This window comes from Poecilia reticulata, chromosome 2 (genome assembly GCF_904066995.2).
Source record: "Poecilia reticulata chromosome 2, P_reticulata-male-v2, whole genome shotgun sequence".
NCBI classification, from domain to species: domain Eukaryota; kingdom Metazoa; phylum Chordata; class Actinopteri; order Cyprinodontiformes; family Poeciliidae; genus Poecilia; species Poecilia reticulata.
In genome coordinates, this window is record NC_088831.1 from 10,238,998 (window position 1) to 10,263,786 (window position 24,789).

Consider the following 24,789-nt stretch of genomic DNA (forward strand, 5'->3'; position numbering starts at 1 on the left):
CTCCTCATCCTCAAGCTCATCCTCATCCTTGTCCTCATCCTCATTGCACGCCAAGACTGAAGACAAAGAGGAGATGCAGGATCACAAATCAAGTGAGATGGAAGAAGAGGAAGAAAAACAGAGCGAGGATGAGGAAATGGAGGCAAAGGAAGAGAGGGAGGTGGTGGAAGAGGAAAGCATCCCCAAGATGAACTCGGATGGGGGGTCTCGAGAGATGGAAGTGGAGAGGAAGAGGTCACTGGATAGATCTTCTTCGTCTTCTTCTTCATCGTCATCGGCCTCTGAGAAGGAGCTCGTGAATGAGGAAGATGAACCAAAAATCTTCCTTTTTGCAAGGGTAAGAAAGAAATTTTGATTGTATGCAAAGACACACAAATTTATAGGTTACTCCAGCAATCAGTCTGTTCTAGAGTTTTTAGAAGAAAAACATTAAGCAGAAGATTTACAAGGTCATAATTGCAAATTCCTCATATCTCTGTGTGCAAATATTCATTGAATGTGATAAGTCTATACCTGCCTGATTGAACCCTTTAATCATGGCGCCATCATGCAAAGTCATTGCTGTGTTTGTGTTGTGGAGAGGAGGCAGGCATTACTCTGTTACTAAATATAAGTTAAGTTGAGCTGACAAGAATGTTCAGACTCAGAGGTCAAAGGGTTCCAGGGTGGTTCCTGCCACTCGGCCTTGAGAATACGAGTTATCTATCCGTCCAGCAACAACTGCATCGCACATGCAGAGGAAATTATTACATTATCTGCAAATTATGTAATAATTTGCTGATTAAAGTCCAGCTGCAGTGGAAAAGTGTTATACTTTGACATTAATTATGGCAAGATAGCTGACAGGACATTGTGGTTGAACCAACCACCAACCAACCATATATATATATATATATATATATATATATATATATTCCACACTAAAAGATAATAAATATGGTATGTTTCATGCTGCCAGCTATACTATCAGAGCCTTAAAGTTCATTTCATTTATTTATTTATTTCGAACAGACATTAAAAACAGTCAAAAAAGAACAAGAAAACAAAATAGAATGAGACAAACTTAAATAAAATGTAAAACAAATTATTTTGCCCATGTGACATGCAATTTTATATTTTCTGTTCAAAAAGGAGCAGGTAGAAGATACATCTTATAATATCCTGCCCCTTTCATACTTGTCAATGTATTATCAATTAACTTTCAGAATATCAACAAGAGACAACTTGTTTCCATTTTTCATTATGTTTAACTATGTACAATTATTTTAAGTACTATTTAAATCATCATTTACATTATAAACTATTAAACATGTTATATAGCATATTTTGAAATGAGTTCTGCTTTAATCAATTTTTTTAATTGGTTTACATTTGTAATTTTTTTAAACTCGTCATTCAATCCATTCCAGACATTTACTCCACACACTGATAAACAAAAACTCTTCCTGGTTGTTCTAATATGTTGTTTTTTAAAATATCCTTCACCTCTTAAATCATAACCACCCTCTCTGTCACCAAACATGTCCTGTATATTGTGTGGAAGTTTTTGATTTCGGACCTTAAACATGAATTGTGTAGTATTAAATTTTACCAGGTCCCAGAATTTCAGTGTATTTGATTTGATAAATAACTCATTGTTAAAAATCATTGTTCAGTGGTGTTACTGATAAATCTATCATAAAAAAAACAATCTCATAATTAACTGTGATAAAGGTGGTAAAAAAAAAACAACCTAAACTTGATTATTATTATTAGGGATGATTTCGCTTAATTTTGAAAACAACTGATTGCACTAGATGGATGATTTTATTTGCAAAAACCATGACGATACAAGAAAATATATGGCTGTAAACTGAGCTGGACTTGGATGCTTCAGTTGAAATGTTTCGGTTTCATCAAGCTGCTAGTCAACACCAAATAAGAAGATCCAGACAGCATATGATTCTCAGAAGGTGACTCTCGGTGATTCAGAGTCACACAGTTATGACTCAAAGCTGCAGAAGCGGGAAAAGTGGATCCCTCTTTCCTCTCCATGTCACTCTCCAGGCTTGTTTGCCAACGTGGGGTTATTTTTGCCTGACAGCGTCACGCCTTGCAGCTGAATCTCAGGGTACGAACTGCACCCCTACACACTGACCCGTCCCACCACACTCTCTCTGCTCTTGTCACACTCCCTGGCATTCGTCCCCAGCTGATCCTCTCACAGAGCTGCCATGGGACAGAGCAGACCGCGCCGAATGGACCTGGATTAGAGTCTGCTGAAAACTGATCCTGCTAACGATTGCACAAGGGGAAAAAAAAAAGTCAATTTTTTTGAACAGTGGGTTTTTCTTGACCATGACGGATACTGTAACCGAGGAGGAGAAGGACCCTGATATTGAATTATTTGTTAAGGTGGGCACTTTCTGTATAATTTTTTTTCTGCAGACAAAAAATCAAACAAAAAAAACACACCAAGAAATAGAAACCACATGCTACACTTCATAGCAACTAAAACAAGCTATCAGCAGTGTGTTTAGTGCAGCTCCTTTAAGAGCGTGCATGCCATGTTGCTGTTGTTGTTGGGTGCTGATTTTCCATGTGTTAACCTGACACCAACCTGCATTCGTGTATTGACAATCTTTTTCTTTCTCTGCCCCACTGAATTATTACTGGACTCTTTTCAGCATCGAGAGTAAAAACCTTTGAATGGCTTCAAAATATGACCCGGTTAATGTTAGGATGATTTAACTTTCTGTCTGTTGCACAGATAGCTTCTTTGTTTGTAAGTACAGATGATAAATGTGGAAGCATTTTCAACATCAGATCTGTTGGGGAATGTGTCTTTAAATATTCAAATATGGCTAAATATTTGCTCAATCATGTAGTTATCTGAAACTCTTGAAAATGTTCTTTTATTAATGTTAAACTCGTACTTTTTTTTTTCGCCTTTAGCAACTCTTTGTTGACTACTTTAAATGTTTTGCATAATAAAGTTGATTTTACACAAGCATATATTGTGTAACTGATTTTAATAGTGTATTATTTTTGCTAACCTGTTTAAAATGGAAGTTATATAAGCTAGGTCTCTGCTTCTTTACACAAAATAAACAATATTTAAGCATAGCAGAAGAAAACTTGGGGCATTTTCTTGGGCTTACACACATATAATGATGGGACAAAAACTGATTTCAGTGGCTAAAGTGCTTAGCATGGTGCTAGCATGTTAAAACCAGAGGTTCAAATGGGCAGTGAGGCGGTTAATGGAAGCTGTGTGGATTATTCATGCTGGACCTTGTATCTCATTACATTACAGTGTCCAGTTGCAGATACACAAACAATCCCAGCACATGTGAACTGAAGACACCTTTTACAAAATTTCCAACTTACAAGCAGTTTGCTGTTGAATGTGTAGCAAGACAGAAATTTCCGGGCAGGGCTTTGTTACGTCAGAGGTATCCAGACACTGCACCGTTCTTGAATTAACTGGACTAGATTTGAGGATTTTGAAGGGTGTCTCAAAATATTTGGTAACAAATAATGTCATAATTATACAAAATATCCCAGTGGTGCGATATGTTTTGGGCTGTGTAATCTATGCTTGACTGAGATTCATAAACAAATCTTAGCCTTTAAGAATCTGGTTAGTAACCTACATAACAAAAATATTCAGATTAAGTTGTTGTTCTCCTATTGTTTCGTATTAACATGTGTGTGTGTGTGTGCATGTGTGTGTTCGCAGGCTGGGAGTGACGGTGAGAGCATCGGAAACTGTCCTTTCTCCCAACGTCTCTTCATGATCCTTTGGCTGAAGGGAGTTGTCTTTAACGTCACTACCGTCGATTTAAAAAGGTGAACGCGCCGGTTTCTAAAGCGTATTTTTACATTAAATAGTGAGAAAACCATTTGCTAACATCTGGAGCTGCCAAGCGAAGCTCATGCACATCTGGAGAACCGAGAGGCGAATCAGTGACATAATTTCCTGCAATGAATTGCCAGTCACATCAGGGACTTTGATTCAAGACTTTTAATGAGTCATTAAATGTTAGAAAATAGGCTTAAATGTCTTCTGTTGCTTCCTTTACTGTCAAATCGATTAAACTCAGTATAGTGAAGTGGCAAGATTGAATTTATTTTCTGTTACAAAATAAAAATCTGAAAGTGTGATGTGCATTTTTGTCAAATGTCTCGACTAAATTGTTTATTTTTGATCAGGAAACCAGCTGATCTTCACAACCTCGCCCCAGGAACACATCCGCCATTCCTTACCTTCGAGGGGAACGTTCTCACAGATGTCAACAAGATAGAAGAGTACCTGGAGGAGATGCTGGGTCCACCCAAGTAGGCGTCACAAACTTAAACATTAAATGGGAACAAACAGCATCCTGACTGCTGAACATCTGCCGCTCAGGTATCCCAGGCTTGCAACAAAGAACCGTGAATCCAATGTCGCAGGAAACGACATCTTTGCCAGGTTCTCAGCTTATGTCAAGAACACAAGACCGGAGAAAAATCGCTGTGAGTACACCAGTTATGTTGAACCTAACAATTGTCATTAAGAATATGTAAAATCTTGACAGGAGTCCAAAAACACCCTTCTTAAAATTCAAGGTTTTAAAAATAAAACTCAGAACATTTTTCACCTGGAGTGTGGCAAATAGTGACAGAAATGTAAAAAGTAAAAAAAAGTACACTCTTAAACAAAAACCTTTGTTGAATACCTTTATCTAGTCTTCTTTGCTAGCAGTTTGTTGACATCCCGTATAATGACTCGGACAGACAATTATGAATCATTCAGATAAATAGTAAAACAATTTTCTGTCACACTGAAGGTGGAAAAAAGTTTGGAAATCGTCTTACATTGTGTTACCGTTTGTTTTATGTGTTTAAGCCTTGGAAAAGAGTCTGAACAAATCCCTGGCGAAACTGGACGAGTATTTAATGAGGCCGATTCCTGACGAGGGTCAATCTGGACGGCACAGCGGCGAAGGCCCCTCCACCCGCAAATATCTGGACGGCGATGAGCTGACGCTTGCTGACTGCAACCTTCTACCCAAGCTCCATGTCGTTAAGGTAAGCTGCCTTCTCCGTTTATCTCCGTCCCCATCGTCTCCAAATCCTGCTTGCTTTAATTATTTGCCCTTGACAGGTGGTTGCAAAGAAATACAGAAACTATGACATCCCTTCTGAATTCAAAGGGGTGTGGCGTTACCTTGACAATGCCTACAAGCGAGACGAGTTCACCAACACATGTGCAGCAGATGTGGAGATCGAGCTAGCTTACCAGGCTGTGGCCAAGAGGCTGGAAAAATGAAGCAACGGCTAATAACTTCCGGTTATAGAGAACATTACATCTGCTCCTTACATGTGATTTAACATTTTCATGACTTATTTGTAAATATATCTCAATCTAGTAGTTCCTCTGAGTCAAAATGTGTATTAAAACAAGTACAAAAGAACTTAGCATATTCACAACAGATGAAGCCAATGATACTAGCGTCTAGGTTGCATCTAAATGCTAATAAGATAAACAAGATAACATAGCATTGGAAGCTAATTAATATTTATCAACAATACATGGATTTGTTGTGATTTTTCTTCAAAAATAAAGAATATGTGAACAGTTATTTTCAAACAGCAAACAGAACAGAAGTTAACATAATTAGCTATCTCGCTAAAGCTAACATGACATTAGCATTTAAGATGAGTGGATTGACAAGATTAAATATTATTCTTAAGCAATTTTGAAAAATCCCCCACATATTTTATTGCATTAACTTATTTATTATTTCATTTCCCTTTGGGATCAATAAAGTATTTTTTAATTTGAAATTGAAATATTTGCTAAATGCCAGAATAATTATATATATATATATATATATATATATATATATATATATATATATATATATATATATATATATATATATATATAAACACGGCCTGGTGCGCCTCACAAGATATATGCTATCATAAGAAAAGAACATTATGTGGATTATTTTCAGCAGGAATATGAGTGGACTGTTCACTTTTGTGGCGACACGAAACAACCGTAAATGTGGCCACGGGCTAAATATTTCAGAAATCTATCAAAATTAAAATGAGCATAAGCTTTTTTTCCCCAAAAAACATTTGATCAGAAGTTTAGTCGTCACTTTAGGAAACAAGATCAGTGAAAACAACATTATCTCCTTGCAGAATCTGACAGCTTTCAGTAACTTATTAGCTGTGATAATGCAGAAAAAAGAAAGAAATTAAAATATGTGTTTAAGCCAAAGTAGTGGAAGCTATGGTAACTTTGCTAACCTATTACCTATTACCTTTACCCCATTTTCCATTTAGTTAGAACCACTCACTACAGCTCACACTGATACCCTTATCTCAAAATGTCAGACAGACTTTCATCATTATTTATCACCATTTTGAAGCAACGACCACACTGATAATGTATTAAGAAGAACAGGATTATAAAATGAATGAAGCTTTTGAATATACTCTGTCTTGTCATTTAAATAGATTTAGGATTTAGAGCACAGTGTTGGTAGTGATGTATTCTGATCTCAAGTGCCTTAGTGGGAAACAAGCTCACCTCTACTGTACCTTCAGCTTTTTATATCTGTACAGTACATTTTGTGTGTTTTTAATTTATTCAGAATGATTTTCCACATTGGATTTATCATAAGGTGTGTGATGTCTAAATAAACTATAAGGTATAACTTAAGATTTTGAAATAGAAATTATATATATATATACATCATGAACTTCTTCTGTATTCATGTTCTTTCTAATGATTAGAATTGTGAACCTGCTGTGTTCACTGTTCTCATTTGAATAATAAAACTATTTTCACAGACTGAGCATGAGATTTGTTTTTTATTATTATTGTTGTTGTTGTGTTGTGTAGATAAGTGAGAGAGGGAGAGAAAGAGAGAGACAGTCTATGTAGATTTATTTAACAGTACATTTCCACTTTATTTTCCCTTTTCACCTTACATTTACAAATATATTTTTTAAACACAAATATATTTTTTAAAACATTTTATAAAGTCGCATCATTTTATTTATTTATTTATTTTCAGGGGAATGCTGAGTCACAGGTTCTGTAAACTATGGTGATAAATAACAAAGACCGCTGCCGTAAAATGTGACAGCATTGTTTATTGTCTAACAACCAGCAGTACCGGCAGATGACCAGCAGATGGCAGTAAACACAAAGTATTTGTCTTTCGCTGCAGAAACTATTAGGGATCGTCTTGCATTTCTATATCAGTAAAGAAAAACAATCTCGCTTTGTTCTATCTTTAAGGTTCATGCTGTACATTATTTAATATTAATTAAAAATAATACATTTAAAAATCCCAGAGAAGTGAAATGAGATGATCCACTATTATAATAAATAACACGTTTCTGATTTGGCACTAAAATTTAAGCTATAGATTTAGTCCAGTAAAAGTTTACTTGCTTAATTACAGAATACATGCCTCTAACATAAGTTTTTGCACTAATTTAAGTGATGCATTGTTGATATTTTTAGCTGTAAAAATTGTTCGGTGCTAGAATTTTTCAGATTTTAGATAACTTTAACAAAATTGAAACATTCAATTTAGGGGGGGAAAAAGCCACTTTATTGTACATAATGCTGTAAGTATTGTTTTACTTCTGCACATGATAAAATTGCAGTCACTGACTGTTGTGTAGAGAAATCTGTTTATCACCACAGTCACCGCAGAGACCATCCTTATGATGAAAAGAGATGATTAGCATACTTAGACTGTCAAAATAATTTTCCTTTTTCCTCCTGCATGTTTGAAAACAATTGCCTGCTTCTAAAAGTTATATATGCTTATTTTATATAGCCACTTAGCATGCAAATGAGTTAAGTGGCTGGTAAGAACCCCCATACCACCATGAGGGGCCAATGAGCACCAAGCTAGCATGATATATATATTTAAAAGAAAAAGGAACAATGCATACAAAATGCTATAACACATGGGAAACTGATTTGTGCTGCCTCTGTTGGGGGAAATATAAGATATTAAACTTCTTAACTTGTTTACTGTAAATTGAGTGTTTGTCAGCTGATGTTACTTTCAAATCGTTAAAATATTATGCATTTCAAAAGCCGATTTTTTTTTGTTATTCCCGTTAAGTTAAAATCAATGGTGATATTAACAACAACATGATGTAAACTAATTAAAATGACGCTAATGATAGCAGGTATGTTAGATACATAATATTATTTGTTGACGTGTTGGTATGTGGGGGAACAAATGAAATATGCACAGGGTCCCAAAAAGGCTTGGATCACCCCTGTATGCACACCAGGGTGTCAAACTCATTTTCATTTTGGGCCAAATCAAAAATCTGAATGTTTACAGGGCCAGTTGTGCCAGAATGTATTGATAATCTGTTAAAATATAAATAAATAGTTGCTTGTTTCAGCATTCAGTAAGTGTTTCTTTAAATTAAATAATATTGAACATATTTTCACACTAGTTAGGATTTTGTGATTGTTTTTGTGTTTTGTGTGGCGAGGGGGGGGGGGGGGTATTTTTGGCAATCAAATTCACAGATTTGGTGTTACTAATTTAGAAATATTTGTAAGGAGTTTTTAAGATATTTGTGGTATTTGACCCCCGGACCTTGAGTTGGACGCATGGAGTATAGTATACTATAGTATAGTCGTGTTTTACGTTTTTTGGGGGAACTGGTAAAACTCAGACGGTCCCTAAATCTGTGATTGGGCAGAGCTAACACAGGTGGGAGGGGGAACCAGTACGCTGAGCCTGCCTGGGATCCAATCTCCCCAGACCGCTCCGCACGCGCGGACGTGTTCTCCCTGTTCCTCTCTGATCTTTTAACTCTCCCTTCTTCCTTTCTAGCAACACCGAGGTGGTTGTGGGTGGATTTACTTCAAAGGTAAGCTTTTTTTTGTCAGCTGAAAGCCATGGCGGGCATTGTTGTTTTTTTTTTCTTTTTTTTTTTGCCAAGGCTTCTGCTGCTGGTGTTAAAGGAGGCGCAGTGTTTTAGCCGCGCGCGTGAGCTCGGGAGTGGGCGACTTGTCATTGCGGTGATGCGTGTTTTGTTGGTGGTCGACCGAGACGGTACAAAACAGCAAGCCTGCTGTAATTGGAACACGTAGTAGCTCAAATATGTGGAGTAAATGAGGAGAAATGGGGCGGTAAAATGAACAAAGTAGCTAACGGTTATTTAGCCATTTATGGAACGAGGACGTAAGTCGCTGCGGCGAGCTTGGGGTCCCATTGTTATGAGACTACCGTCTCAGCTAGCTTAACATCAAACTACAATATCGTTAAAAACACACTGTCGGCGCAGGGTACAGAGTGTTTAATTATAACTGAATGCTCGGACTGTTTCGGGCAATGTGGTTTTCACACCAGCAGTCTGTAATTCACAACAAGTGCTCGAAGCTGTGTTTTGAAGCAGCTCCACCTGTGTTTGACAGGTTTTCAACAAACTGGTGGAGACGGGATCGTTAACATATCGCTGTGCCTCAAAGGCGACCTTCCTGTCACCATATCGTTGCTTACTTCCTTGTGTGCTTGGAGAACTTTGAACAGACAGCAGCCGGTTCGCCTGGTTCTGCTGACACCAGAGAGAGGGATTGTTTTGGTCCTGCTTTTGGTAATGCTTTGGAAAGCAAGCCTTTTAATTCGTGGATTTTATTTGTCTCGGAGCCGGCCCAAGGCTTAAGCGAACTTTGCTGCTGCTTGGGGACGTTTATAAAACTTAACATATTTCAGGGACATTTTTTCTCTCTCTTTGATACACAAAAAAATGCAATCTAAATTCGCTAAATGGTTGTTACATTAAGTAAAACATAAATTAATGGGTATCTTTCCATTTAGTAGCTGTAATTTATTTTGTTTTTCTCATAGAAAGCATTACTTTTTTTCTCCAATTAAAAACAAACGGCAACATTTCACACATTTTTACCATTTTCTGTTTTCTTAGCATACTAGCCTTAAAAATTGTTAAAACACCAAAACTATGTTTTGGTGTTTTAACTTTCAGACCAAAGTACCTTTAAAAAAATTAACTGATCTGGAAATTATTTTTGCTGCCAATCTCAAATAGTAATATTTATTATTAAAGACTTATTTAAATGTAAATTGTGATGGCATTTTTAAACTAGCTTTAAAAAATGTGCCTCTTTGAAGACAGACATACTTTTTTGAAGGTTGCATTTATTTATTTTTGTTGTACTTTTGCATCCTGGGGATACATTTGCCAGATAGTTATGTGATTATGTTAATTTTTGTCCGTTTGAGAACAAGCAAGCCTAATTAGTAAAATAACTCTTCTACAAAGGTGCGGTAACTGTGTCAGATTGAGTAATTTGGCTCATTGCAGAAGCACTTAGCAAACCAGTTCAGCCATGTTTGTATCTTCTTGTAATCAGGATGACATAATGAGTTGTTTATAGGACATTATGATTGAGGACTGTTAAGATATTTGCTTTGTTTAATGGGAGATCCTCGACTGTATACATTGTAGGCTAATACTGACTGTCCAGAGGTGAGCCTCGGACTGACCCGACTTTATAAAGAGCTCTTTCAGCTGCTATTTTTTTTATTTGCCAGGGCTTTTGGGATTATAAATCCTGCAGAAAAGGAGCTTTGCTTCGGTGGCATGCTTCACTGGCAAGGAATCGTTTGAGGGGTGTTGGTGCGAGAGGGGTGGGCTCTGGTTGAGAGCCAGCGGAGGGTTTGAAGACGGAGGGGAGCTGAGCTGTGGTGACGGAAAGTGAACGCTTTTTGCTCCCTGTGATTAAAGGGCTCCTGTTCTCTCTCCCTGAACAAGCGAACGCATTCACACACAGGCAACACCTGCCTTTTCTTAAAGCAAAACTATTCCGTATTTCCAAAACAAGCACCTCCTCTGTAAGGGATTTAGATTTTAGTGTTAAGTTTCAGATTGTGTAGACGGGATACTGAGAGAGATCGAATCATGGGGGAAAATTTGGGCCACATTCTCTCCCAACATTCAACTCTTGTGGGTGTTTTTTCATCATCTGGTATGCATTTCACTTTTCTGAAAGTTGGCCTAAAGTTGAAAGTTGATGAAGCATTACCAGATGCTGGCATAATAGAAATCCATTTATTGTTTCTTCAGCACAATCTCACTAAAAAATCCAACTTTTAATTTGAGTACAGTGTGGAAAAGATGCTGAAATTGGCCCTAATTTATTTAAATTCTGGGTGATATGGACTTAGTTTTACCATGATGTTTTGTGGTACTTTGTGATAAGAGCTATTTATTACTCTTTTAGGGAACTGTAAGGCTGCGACTGTCAAAGAAATTATGGCCAGGGTTTCCCCCAATGTTTTATAAGTCTGGTGGGCCACCAGGCTTTACTTGTGCCCCCACCAGGCTAAGCAATTTCTTATTTACTTAAGTATTTTTCTATCCATCCATTTTCTTGCACCCTTGTCCCTTAGTGGGGTCGGGAGGGTTGCTGGTGCCCATCTCCAGCTAACGTTTCGGGCGAGAGGTGGGGTCACCCTGGACAGATCGCCAGTCTGTCGCAGGGCAACACAGAGACACACAGGACAAACAACACTCACACACACACACACTCACACCTATGGGCAATTTGGAGAGGCCAATTAACCTGACAGTCATGTTTTTGGACTGTGGGAGGAAGCCGGAGTACCCGGAGAAAACCCATGCATGCACAGGGAGAACGTGCAAACTCCATGCAGAAAGACCGGGGCCGAGAATCGAACCCAGAGCCTTCTTGCTGCAAGGCAACAGCTCTACCAACTGCCCCACTGTGCAGCCCCTTAAGTATTTTTAAAATGTTTAAATTTTTTTAAACTTTGTTTGTGTTCAGGTGTTAATCTTTAAATTTTTCAATAGGACATAATTATCAAGTGATATTTTCAAATTTCCTGTCAACTTTAAAAAAAATTTAGCTCAAAAATATGATGGGCTGCAGAATAAACGACTGCTCCAGCATCCAAACACCGGGCTTAGCATGTTTTCTGGCTGGAACCTTGGATAGCGCTACAAAAACAACTACTGTTTTTGAAATTTGTAATACATTCAAATTAAATCTTTTAATCATATCTTGAGATTTAATTATATTTATTGAACAGACAATGGGAAAAAAAAATCCATTTATGTCAGAATTGTTGATTTTTAGGTTTTTAGCTTTAGAATTCAGGAAGCCACTTCCCGAATTCTAAAGAAAATAATTGCCTATCTAAACCAAGTTCCTCATGTCACCAAGGATGGTGAGCAAAAGGAGGTGAAAACAATCAACAAACCTTGTTGTTGGGGAGTAGCATCATGGAGTCTCCATAGCAACCATTAGACACGATTGACATGCTCTTTGGTTGGGAGGCATGCCTGTAACTTCATTGGGAATTTAATTTTGAAATGTGTTCAGATGAAAAATGAACTTAAAAGAGCAACGATAAATATAGGATTTTGAATTAAAGGTTGGATTTTTTTTTCCAATGCAAAGGCTTTTTATGTAAATTTTTATCATATCTTGAGCAGAAAATTTGTCCAGATGTGTATTGTCAGGTGGATCTGCTTTCCGCACCCACTCTATAAATTCTCTTTGGCTTTAGCACTTTGACCGACTGACTTGCACTTTACCATCATTGTGCAGTTAGTTGCTGTAAAGCAGGTCCGACAACTTCCTCCTTTGCGCCGTTGCCGCAAAACCAGCGCCCAGGTGCTCGTCTTTCCTCCCTCCAAACCTCATTTTCCATGACGTCTTTGTATTTCTTCATGAATCTGGGTCGTTGAAAGTTGACCTTAAAAGTGTCTGCTTTAATCTAAAGGTTAAAGTTTGGGTTATGTTTCAGATAATTACCTACAAGTTGTACCTGCTCCAAAAATTCCCCACAATTACACTCTTAATAGAAAAGAAGAGGATTCTGATTAAACATTCATTTCTGTTGCTCTAATGATACTTGTTTGAAAATGTTTGCTGTATTTTTATTCATTTCATTTTTTATCTGTTACATTTAAAGGATTTATAGGATTCGAATCTGTATTAAGAATGAGGAGCAGAGGAAGGATTTGTTTGGTTTTAGGCGGAGTGTTTAGTATTAGGCCTAAAGTGCAGGGGTTTAGCGATTTAGTGTAGTGAGGGAAAAGCCTCGCTGGCCTTTTCCGTATCAGTGTGTGTTTGTACTGTTGCTTAACGGCCCCCTGCCCCTAAATGCTGCCCTTAATTTATAGAATAGCCACGTCAGCTAAAAATTATTTGCTCTAATGTGTTGAGACAACTCGTGTTATTGGAACAGCAAAACCTTGTGTGGTGGTGACAGGAAAAGGGGTGGGTGTTGTGGCTAGCTTCAAAAGCTCATATGCAAGTCTGCGCCATGCTTTGTCTGTGAGCTTGTTTTGAACATGCAGGTTCTGTTCTGGGTGGTCTCAGCTTCGCACGTCCAGTTGTGTCTGGTTAGACTCGTCAGTCTAAAGGTTCCTTACCTTTGCAGCACTGATGATCCAGAGGTATTTTATAGCTTGAAACTACTTCTATTTTACTTAAATTTTAGCTAAAATCTTTTTTTTTTACAAGATAATTGTAAAATTAGGAATGCTTTCCACTGCTTTCCTGGTGGTAATAAATTATCTAACTGTAGATCCTTTAACTAAAGTTTATTGTGGATTTTCTCTAATCTACACACATCCCCAGTAATGTTTGGATAAACGTCCCTTTGCCAGTTGCACCAACTCTAACATATTTCTTCTGCAGCCCTACAGGAACAGGACAGGTCTGGCTGAATATTCGACCGGTGTTCTTGGCAGAGTTGATGGTTCATTTAAATTGCTTTGCATCTTTGCACAAACGTGTCTTTTGGGCTTTAGACTTTAAAGAGTGTTGAGGTTGGGGCCTTTCCAGACTCTAACTGTACATTGGTTTTCAAATCTGGAACACCAGATTCACTGCACACAGTGAAGGTAGTTAGACTTGCCCAAGGATTGAGAAGGTTTGATCAGGAATGAATCCAGTTTTCTGCTCGGATGAAAAGGTAATTGATCAGTGTTAGCATCATGCTAATTACACCGTTGCATTGCAGAAGGCAGGTGGAGCAATGAAAAGCAAGACTACCCCCAGATTCTTTAACTTTTCCTCAAAGTCTAAATGATTTTCCCCAGAAAACTTGCTAAGCCCGGTGTTTGGGTGATAGGGCAGTCATTCATCTGGGGGCCTGTCATGTTTTTGAGTTAAAAAATGTTTGAAGTTGACAGGAAATTTGAAAATATCACTTGATAATTATGTTCTATTGAAAGATTGGAAGATTAATACCTGAACACCAACAATAAAGTCTTAAAAAAATGCAAACATTTTAAAAAGACTTAAATAAGTAAGCAATGCTTAGCCTGGTGGGTAGTAAAGCCTGGTGGCTCGCCAGGCTTAAAATACGCTGGGGGAAACCCTGCCAAGTTGGTCATATAATCATCCAGAATTATGCCACAATGTTTCCTGTGAGAAACCACACACCTTTCTGGTGAGGGTCTATGAATATATTTGAGCTTGTAATAGTATGTAAAATATCTTTCTTGTTTTTAAAATAAAGTCGTAATGGGATTATTAAGTACGGGTTTCAAATAAACCATTAAAAGGTCCAAGTTGTTTATGTAAACACCATTTTACCATCTTTGTACAAACTCACCACAAACGCATATTTCTTATGAATTTTTGGGAAGTAGATTAAAGAAATGAAACCAGTTTTCCACTCCTCAGTCACACTACCCGTCTGTTTTCCTGAAGACTGGTGAGATTGTTTTTATCGCCCTGCTTCAAAACTGCTGAGGCAATTCCTATTGTGAGGAGTCTTTCAGGGAATCTGCCTCAGGGTGACAGTGGATGTGGTTTCACCCGCCACCCCGCTCCAGGAAAAAGCTGTGCAACTTGTTCTAGATGTTGTTTATGATGAGAGCCAGGTTTACTAACTGTTACTGTCACAATTCATTAAAAACCTGCTTGAATGCGTCTGGATATTTAGATCAGTGCTAAAGTTGATTAGCTAAAAAAGGCAAGGATGGCGTGTTGTGCTTTTTAAAGGGACAGTATTATGTAAAATCCACTTTTTTGAGCTTTGCATCATGATATAATGTTATACACTCATTGAAAACATACCTGGAGAGTTGCCTTGATTCTTTCACACATGTTTGAGAAATCCTTGAATCAACCATTCAGCTGTTTAAAGCACCTGGTTGGACCTAGCCCCACCTTTGAGACAGAGCTCCTCCAGAGCTGCAGTTTCCCAGCTTTTGCCTCTCAGAGCAGGTCCTTCAGACTAGTCAGTAACAATTAGCAAACACCTGGTGAAAACTGCATCTGCCGACATCATAATAGGAGTTGCTTCTCAATGAAACACTGGTAAAAATGTTGTCAGAGGGTAAATAGAGGAGCTATGTTGCCCCTTAGTGTGATTTGTTAATTTGAGTTTTTTCATAAGATAAAAAATAAAAATGCAAATTTTCTTTTTCCCTATCTATTTCTTTTTCCCAATTGACGAGTTTTTTTCTTACAGTGAATGCAGTGTCACTGGAAGTGGAAGTTGGGTGGACGATGAGATAATTTATTTTTTAAAATGAAAAGCTCGTGTAAAGAGAAATTGTTAAATATTCTGTTCGTTTTATGCTCCAGACTTTGTGCTTTTCTCTATTTGGACTGCCTAAAGGAAAATGATTCCTTGTACATTTAATACCTCTTGTTTAACATCTGCACGGCTGCGACTGGATAAGGTGGAGGTAGCTCTGATATCCAGTTACGACACCAGAAATGTGGCGAAGCTGCAGCATAGCCCGTTTCTCTGGAGGACCGAATGAATAATTAAGGAGCGGTGCTTATGTGAAGAAGTTCATTAAGATGCAGACTCACGCCGGTCTCCATGGCAGCAGCGCTGCATCTCTATTGGGCCAACAACCCAAGCTGGCAAGGTGGCGATGTGGGTGAGGTAGGAGGTTTCCCAGAATAAGGGATGTCCCTCGGTTATTACTGCAATCTTCACTTGCATTTGGTTGTGAGATATGAAACTTAAAAAATAATTACATGTCTAAAATCGGCTGGTTGTCACCACCTCTTAGCTCTGCAGCCACCTGGGCATTACATTCCTAGAATCTATTTATATTTCAGGGTAAATGGATGCTTTTTCCAATGCTGATCAATAATAAATAAAGAATATGTCTGAGGCACATTTCTAGTGGTTGTGTTCATGCAACCAGCAGTCAGAAAAAGTTTTTTTTGCAGTTTGTTGCGATACTCTTTCATAATGCACCCCTGCTGTATGGAATATCCCCTGAACTCCACGTAAAAGGAAGTTATTTTCAGCTGTGAAATAAACAAATGGAGACTTTATCTGGGTGGACTTAACAGGTAAGTAAGCAACAGAGGGTGAAGGTTACATAGTCGGGACTCCTGTGGAGCAATATTAAAGCCTAAGATTATTACAGAGTGATTTGGGGATATTGTTCACTCGTAATCCCAGTGACATTTTCATTAAGCCCTCACATCTGGGGAAAGCAGCCTAGGAGTCACGATGGCTGCAGGTTAGACCGCTACTGTTCATCAGCAAGCGTGCAGGAGCCCTGTTGGAAATTAATCTGCATTGTTCCTGCTGTTTCTGTATTCTTGTCACAATCTGTGCCCAATATCGAATCTCAGCGCTTTCGGGATGTTCATCTTTCATCCTGTTTTAGCGCTGCTGCTGTGTTATCTATACTGTAAACCCAACAGTTAAGTTTAAATTTCATTGCTTTTGTCCCCAGCAGAAGGAAATCCCTTTAGAGCGGGCCGGAGAGTACACCGAATCCCCCAGGCTTCAATCGTTCAATTGCTTTTTGTCTCTGCTCTTGAGCCTGCCGTTCAGTCCCTTCTACCAGCGTGTCGTTGTTGCAAAGGATCATATCCTTTTCAACCTCCGCTGGCTGTCATCGTCGCTTTGCTCGGCTTTTGTCGTCGCTTTTGGCCAGTTAAATTTAGACCCTCAATCAGAAAACGACGAAGGGCAACCGAGACGGGAATTACGCATGTCCTCCTTTTCTCTAGAGATCACAGAGCACAGCCTGGGTTTGAAAGTCTTCTTGATGAAAGTGGGAGGTTCTCTGTTGAGCAGGGAGGATGGATTTAGGCAATCCAGGAAGACAAGAGGGAGACTACAGTCTCTGAGAATCTGCCTGTAGCGTTGGCAAAAGAGAATAAGCGTTGCATGGCGTTGCATTGTACTGCAGAGATTTTCCCTTTATCTTTGTCATGCAAACAGTGTAAAGCAAATACTGCTGTTTCTTATGAAATGCTTGCAGTAAATTCAGTGGAATCTGCTTCCAGCTTTCCTTGGCGTATTTATGAATCTGATGAATGGAAGGTAAAGACAAGCCGATAGCTGCTGAAACCTCCCATCCTAACCCAGAGATGATGATGATGATGCTTCTGATGATGATGGTATGGACGGGCAAGAGAATAGTGTGTCCGTTAGGGCGATTATTGCTCTGTCCCAGTTAGAGGCAAATTTATAGAGCATAAGAAAGATGCAGCTGAAAAGCACGGCTGCAGTAATCCCCTCCACACACTTAGCTGCCTTTTCAGCGACATCGGCTGAATGCAGATGAGAGAACATCTAAGATTTCTCTTTCTTTTTTTTTTGTCTTGGTTGCATGGTTGAACAGTTTGCTATTTAGTTATTGTTAGATGCCTGTAGCCAAAGGCGGTTATTTGGCTTTGCATCGACTGCCCAGGGGTGTCAGTTATGACTTGTTGAACAATTTAATGGCTTTAACAGTGCTATCGGCTAATTCACACACACACACACACACACACACACACTCTGTCTGTGCTGTGTTAATTTATTTAGCAGGAAATCCAATGGAACTTATTTCTCTAAATATTTGCATTCAGTTTGTGCTGTTGTCACTGAGAAAGATGAATTTAGATGATCAAAGTGTTTGTTTTTTTGAGCTGACTATAAATTATCTCCATGTCTTGTTTCTGCATGGCTGCATCAATCACTAAAATCACAATGTCTGGATTAAATGAGGAAGTTCTCTTTCACTGTCGAAGCAAAGACGAGTTTCTGAGAAATTATTGTATTTTTTCTAACTGCTGCTTAAAATATATAGCGTCTGATCAGACAGATATGAATACTTGTTTCTTATTCTCTCTCAACTATTTTATTGTCATGTGATGCCAAAATATACTTGTTTTAGCAGTAAATGAGTAAAGAAGTTGTCTTGTTATTCCGATCATCTATAGTTGGTTGTATTAGGTTAGAAGAGGTGGATTCTCTCGTCATCAATGTTTAGCGAACTAATGAGCAGAACTGTCCTCTGATTTTTCTACAGGAGGATGCAGCAAACCCTCTGAGATGTTACTGGGAGGTGATGATGGGCCAGCGACGGTTGTAGTGGTTTGCAAACCCCCGGACACGGCCCCAGCAAGCAGCTACGCTAAGCGACACAGCCATGCCGCCGCTGGCGTCCTGATCCTCCTCCTCCCCCCTGACTTCCTGAATCTTTCTCCAGTCGCGTAAGACTCGCAGCACGCAGCAGACTGTCCAGCATGGCCTCGCCCTTCATGTGGAAGCTGTCCTCGCAGAAGCTCGGCTTCTTCTTGGTAAGCTTTGGCTTCATCTGGGGCATGATGCTGCTGCATTTCACCATCCAGCAACGGACCAGCCACGAGAACAGCGCCGTGCTGCGCCAGCAGATCCTGGATTTGAGCAAGCGCTACATTAAAGCGCTGGCGGAGGAGAACCAAAGTGTTATGGACGGCCCGTATGTTGGAACCATGACGGCTTACGGTGAGTCCTCGGCTTACTGTTTCACATGATCTGACTGACATGTTGCATCACGCTAAAGTATTCATATTTGAATTTAGAAACATGCACCTTTAGTGTAGACAAAATGTAGGAAAAGTCTGTTTCCTAGGTACTTGCATAGTTATTCTGCCCCCAGTATAATGGTTTTTACCAAACTTTTCCAGATTACAGTGACCCAAAACTGCACGCTAATAGCTATAATCTAAAACTCCCTCTGAAAATGCTTGTAACCAAATATAGCTACAGTATCGCAGAAGCTAATATCAAAAATTTCTCTTGGAGCCAATCAGCAGCAAGAAAAATAAATCGCATTTCTGGATTTCATTTGCAAATTCCAGTCAATTACTTGTCAATAAATTTCTAATAAATGTCAGTTTCTGATTGCATGACTAAATCAAACTCCTTTTTAACTCTCACAATGAGATTGAGAGCTTTTATTTCTGTTTTATTTATTGTTTTTGGTTGTTGTACATTACATTTTATGTGTAAAAAGAGTGCAGAAAATGCTACAAACCTAGTAACAAGTCGTATCAAAATGGAGAGCAGGGTTTCCCCCAGAAAACTTGCTAAGCCCGGTGGTCGGGGCGTCGAGGCGGTCCGCCGTGTTTTTGTATTAAAAGATGTTAAGTTGACAGGAAATGTAAAAGTATTGCTGTGTAATTATATGTTACAGGAAAACATCTCCAGTGAAATGCTATTTAAACCCACAACTAGTCTAAAAACAACAAATTTTCACTTCTGTTTAATCCAAATTAAGTCAGCGGCTCCATCAGGCCCCAATGGCTTCAGGGGCCCCATAAACACTATTATTTTAAAACAGACCACAGATACATAAATCTAACACTTGTTTATTGAGATTATCAATGCTGTTAAATTTTATTCAATTCTTTAGGCATACATAAATGATTTTAAATTCTTTAACATTTAACTACAAGATTTTAAGGAGCTGGTAAGTTTACTTTGTAAAATTTCAAAGAACAATATTCATAGTTAAATTGTTTTGTTAAAATACCAACAATCTGTTGCTGTGAGTTTAATCTTTGAATTAACAAATACAAATTAGTAAACTGCAATTATAACTTATTGCTTTTTAGGCTGGCCAATTAAACTACTCCCTTCTCCCATATTTCACTAAATCCAACACAGAAGCTGTTAGAGGTGCTGATATTTTTAGCAACAAAAGGGACCCCTAAATCAGATTCTGCTCAAGGTCTCTAACAGCCTTGGACCGGCCCTGTAATCTGCTGCACTGCGCAGAGATGTGCAACAAACGGGAGATTTAATTCACTGCTGCTAATGTGGCTTTAGTAGCTCTTTCATTTCGTGTCTGTTGAGTTTTTAATAAACATCACAGAAACTATTTTGGTTGGTCGAGTTTATGGGACGAGTTTCTCAGATCTCTGTCCGGCCGCGCACATTAATTCTAAGTAGACAACGCATTTGATATGGTTTGATGCATCGTGTAACCTGAAAAATACTACTACTAATAATAAAATAATATAAAATCAGGGTGATGCTTGACTCCGAGGAGAGCGTTAAAGCTCCTCACCGGGCTGAACCTGCATGATGAGGTTAGCGCTGCTCGTTATCCACAAACTCTTCGGCCACAGACCTAAACTTTACAGAGAAGGCAGACACAGAGCCACATGCTGGGCAGCGTGTTGAGATGTAAACGCCGCATATAATTGTTCGTTAACAAAGATAAATCATTCTCACTGCTCCACAATGCGACCTCTGAATTCGCTACAAGTTATTCCTGCGGTTCACATAGAGCTGGTTTTAAACTCTTACCTAGAGTTCTCCAAAGGATCATAATTCCTCACAGTAGGTTGATGTAAACATCCATACAGGTCAGCCTTTGTCCAGTTTGAGTGAAAGGAGGCACGCGCGATCCTGCCGAGGCAAAGCGCAGAGGCGCCAGCTATGTGATTAGTCCGCGCGCTGTTGGGTTTAAATGCATAAACTATAAAACTATCTATTTTAAACCTATCCTTTAGGAATAAATCTGCTCTGCTAGTGAAATGCCAATAGCAAAAGAAATGCTTGCAGTCCGGCTTTAAAAAAAAAAAAAAAAAAAAAAAAAGCATTACAATTTTTATTTTTTTATTTTTCTAGAAACGTAAACAAGCAACGCTTAGCCTGGCGGAGGGGCTAGCAAAGCATGGCGGGCCGCCAGGCTTATAATACACTGGGGCAAACCCTGGAGAGTAATTACGCTAACCTAGCACTGCCGCAGTAAAAAAAAAGCTAGCTGTATGTCTTGAGTCAAATCTACGTTTCAGAATAACTGATAATTAATTTTATGTTTTAGTAAAATGTCAAACAAAAAGATGTAGTGCTGACCCAGCTGCACTAGAGTGTAGTACTGTTTTAGAAAAGGTCTAGAAAAGCCATCAATAACTTATTCATGCCATTAATAGACCTGTGCGACTCGATGGGAGTCTTCATTAGAAACCTGAGATTGGAATTGATTGCAGTCTAATTCCCAGAGAAACAACAGCATACAGTGAAGCTCCTGGAGATTAAATCAGCTCTCCCACAACCTGAAGGAGATGCAGAGGTATCGAGCGAAATGGGAGCTGCACCAGGCTTATGGATTTCACTTGGATTTATTTTCCAGGACTGTAATTCGATATTTGTGTTTTTTAACTTCTGTCTTATTGGTAGTGTTTTTCAGCAGCTTTAAAGAATTTTCAGACTAAAATTGAGTGAAGAATTTCAGACATTATCCAGGGATTATGATTCTCTTTCCATTTTCAGGGAATACTTCCTCGTCCTGTTTGTTTGTTTTTTGTTTTGTTTTTTTCTTCCCGTAATGCGATTGAGTTTCTCATCGCTACAGCTGTGTGTCGTCCACTGTCCAATATCATATAAAAATCCATTTCAAATCCTTGATTAGGAAGCCAGGCAGCAGGATGCCCTGCGCTTCCTGCATTTGTCTTGATCTGATTTGTAATGACTTCAAGAGGCCGGCTGGGGATCCTCTTTGTTACCCATGAAGGACCCATAAAATCCATTTCAATTTAATTCTGTGAATCCCAAAAGCTCTTTCAGGGACCGAGGCAGCTTTATCTATATAAAGAAATGTCATTTTGCAAAACAATTGGCTGAAACTTAAAAAAAAAAGAAAAAAGATAACATTCTTTTTAGACACTTATTAACAACAGCATCTGTATTTTTAAGAACTGTTACTAACATTGTTAAAAATCTATTGCTAATATTGAGATATTTATGTATCTCAATTTATTTATATATTAAGCAGTATTTATGGCTGCTTGCCAGTTAAAGCAACTCTCTGTTAGACTTAACATTTTCCTCTAAATGTCATCGCAATCGCTGCAGGTTAAAGTATTGAGGAGGCCAGAGAATTACGCCAGTACCATCCTGAAAATGTCCTTTCCATCTCATTACCGTTCAGAAATATCCCTATTTGATGTTTCCTTTGCAATATTAATGCAGAAAAAGACAGGAAAATAACAACAACAAAAAAACAAACCTGGTGATGATAAAAAAGCTCTCTTGTCCACAATTCGACATTTCCTGCTACATTCAGAGATCTTAAGATACTAAGGGGTCGATGTTGATGCTCTAAATGTTCTCTGAAGGAGAGACGCAGTAGTACACCTGATCCAACTTGTTCTTAAAGTTGATATCTCTGACTGGGGAGGGAAATGAAGTTGCCTGCTCTCGCCTGCAGACTTGAAGAAGACACTCGCAGTGCTGCTGGATAACATCATGCTGAGACTGGGCAAGCTGGAGTCAAAGGTGGAAAGCATTTACAATGGCACCGGAGCCAATCTGACCAATGGCACCGGCACGGCCACCCCCAGCGCCTCCAACTCTGAAAAAGTGAACGTAGCCGGTACGTACTGGACTTCTTGTTTTTCCTCGTGTTGCGCTAAACGTTGCAAGCATTGCACAGTTTGATGCATTTGGACTTGATCCAGATAAGCTCCTGCTCCTGCATGCTGAGATTTGCTCAAACTTGCAATGAATCCTGAAGGTCTGCCTGCAGATGTTTTCATTGTTTTGGTTTGTAGAAGCAGGGAAATATCTCATGCGACTGTTCCTTTTTACGATTTAAGTCAATAATTACTTTACAGATAAGAAAGGTTTGGGATATGTTGCTAATCAGAACAGGTTTTTCAGCTTTATTTGCCACTACATGGTGATGAAGGCTGTTAATCATAATTTCAAACATTTATTTATTAACAACAAATAAATGCAACAAAAATAGTTGAGGTTTTCCAACCATATATTAGAGCATCATTGTCATCATACCATTTTTGCCATATAGTGATAAACACCATAATTATCTATTATTATGGAAGACAGCATCTCCATGGTTGCGTTATGCTTTGGCTTTTGTGATTTTTGCAAATTTCTTTTGTTTGCCAAGTCTCTTTAACATATATTTTTCTTCCACTTCTCAGTTATGCATCACATTGTTTTGATCTCTTAAAATTACAGTAAAACACATTAAAGTTTGTGTTTGAAATGTAGCAGAATGCAAATATTTTATAAATTTTATTAAAACATTAATTTATCTTTTGTTTGAGCTCCTCTTCTGTTACCCAAACCAGCCACACAACGTCTATAAGGATTTGCAGCAATAGCCTTGCAGAGAACTTTCTAATTCGCAGTTGCAGGACAAAGTGAGGCCTGCGGCTCTCCTGACAGTGAACTCCAGTCCCTTGCACTCCGGAGTGTCCTTTGAAGCACGTCTCCTGTGTTGGAGTGGGTAGCAGGCAGAGCTGTTGTCAGCTCCACTGGCGCTCCTCCCCGACTGGAACGCAATTACACAGATAGGAATCTGGACAGTGAAGGGAACACGCCTGTCTTTCATGGCGGCTGCTATCTAGATGGAGCTGAACAGCAGCCCTGGGACTGAACTGTTTCCACCCAGGATGCTCTAAAGCTTCCCAGCTCTGGACTCCGGCTTGTCACAGACCAAAGCTGGGGCTTTTCAGTCTGATAAGTCCATGTTTTTACAGGAGGAAAGACCCGAAATGTTGGGAAAAGTCTTTTTTGTTTTGTTTAGGTGAGTGTACATATTATATTTTCACATGATCTGCTGCCCTCTGTTTTTCATGCATGTATGTCAGATGTTTTCATCACATACAGAAATACAATTGCAATCATATTATGAGTAACAAAAACTTTTATTGACAGTTAGAATTAGTTAATGCAGCAAGTCAATATTTGCATTGTTGACCCCTTCTTCTTCAGGACCTCTGCAATTCTCCCTGGCATGCTCTCAATCAATTTCTGGACCAAATCCTGACTGATAGCAGTCCATTCTTGCACAATCAATGCTAGCATTTTGTAAGAATTCCTAGATTTTTGTTTGTCCACCCGTCTCTTGATGATTGACCACAAGTTTTCAATGGGATTAAGATCTGGGGAGTTTCCAGGCCATGGACCCAAAATCTCTATGTTTTGTTCCCTGAGCCAGTTAGTTATCACCTTTGCTTTATGGCCATGGTGCTCCATCATGCTGGAAAAGGCACAGTGCATGCAGATGCACTCACACCTGCCTGCTGCCATTCCTGAGCAAGCTCTGCACTGCTGGAAGTCCGATCCCGCAGTTGAAACACTTTTAAGAGACTGTCCTGGCGCTTGCTGGTCTTTCTTGGGTACCCTGGAGCCTTTTTGGCAACATTGGAACCTCTCTCCTTGAAGTTCTTGATGATGCGATAGATTGTTGACTGAGGTGCAATCTTTCTAGCTGCGATGCTCTTCCCTGTTGGGCCATTTTTGTGCAGTGCAATGATGACTGCACGTGTTTCTTTAGAGATAATCATGGTTCACAGAAGAGAAAAAATTATGCCAAGCACCAGCCTCTTTTTAAAGTGTCCAGTGGTGTCATTCTTACTTAATCATGACAGATTGATCTCCAGCCCTGTCCTCATCAACACCCACACCTGTGTTAATGGAGCAATCACTGAAACGATGTTAGCTGGTCCTTTTAAGGCAGGGCTGCAATGAAGTTGAAATGTGT

At 38.9% G+C, this 24,789-nt stretch overlaps 2 protein-coding genes across 2 annotated transcripts in view; both read left to right on the forward strand.

The window, feature by feature from the left end:
• Nucleotides 1-2,126: 2,126 nt before the first annotated feature.
• On the forward strand, nucleotides 2,127-6,832 carry clic5a (chloride intracellular channel 5a). Its single transcript, XM_008428440.3, has 6 exons — nucleotides 2,127-2,394; nucleotides 3,722-3,831; nucleotides 4,195-4,320; nucleotides 4,391-4,497; nucleotides 4,871-5,052; nucleotides 5,129-6,832. The coding sequence occupies exons 1-6, from the start codon at nucleotides 2,338-2,340 to the stop codon at nucleotides 5,291-5,293; spliced, it is 747 nt and encodes a 248-aa protein (XP_008426662.1). The 5' UTR covers nucleotides 2,127-2,337; the 3' UTR covers nucleotides 5,294-6,832.
• Nucleotides 6,833-8,686: 1,854 nt separating this feature from the next.
• mgat5 (alpha-1,6-mannosylglycoprotein 6-beta-N-acetylglucosaminyltransferase) overlaps nucleotides 8,687-24,789 on the forward strand; it is a 48,725-nt gene continuing 32,622 nt past the window's right edge. The window contains exons 1-3 of the mRNA XM_008428463.3: nucleotides 8,687-8,898; nucleotides 18,313-18,770; nucleotides 22,486-22,650. Of these exons, the coding sequence (XP_008426685.1) occupies nucleotides 18,530-18,770; nucleotides 22,486-22,650 (406 nt within the window). The 5' untranslated portion in view covers nucleotides 8,687-8,898; nucleotides 18,313-18,529. The remainder of the gene's footprint in view (nucleotides 8,899-18,312; nucleotides 18,771-22,485; nucleotides 22,651-24,789) is intronic.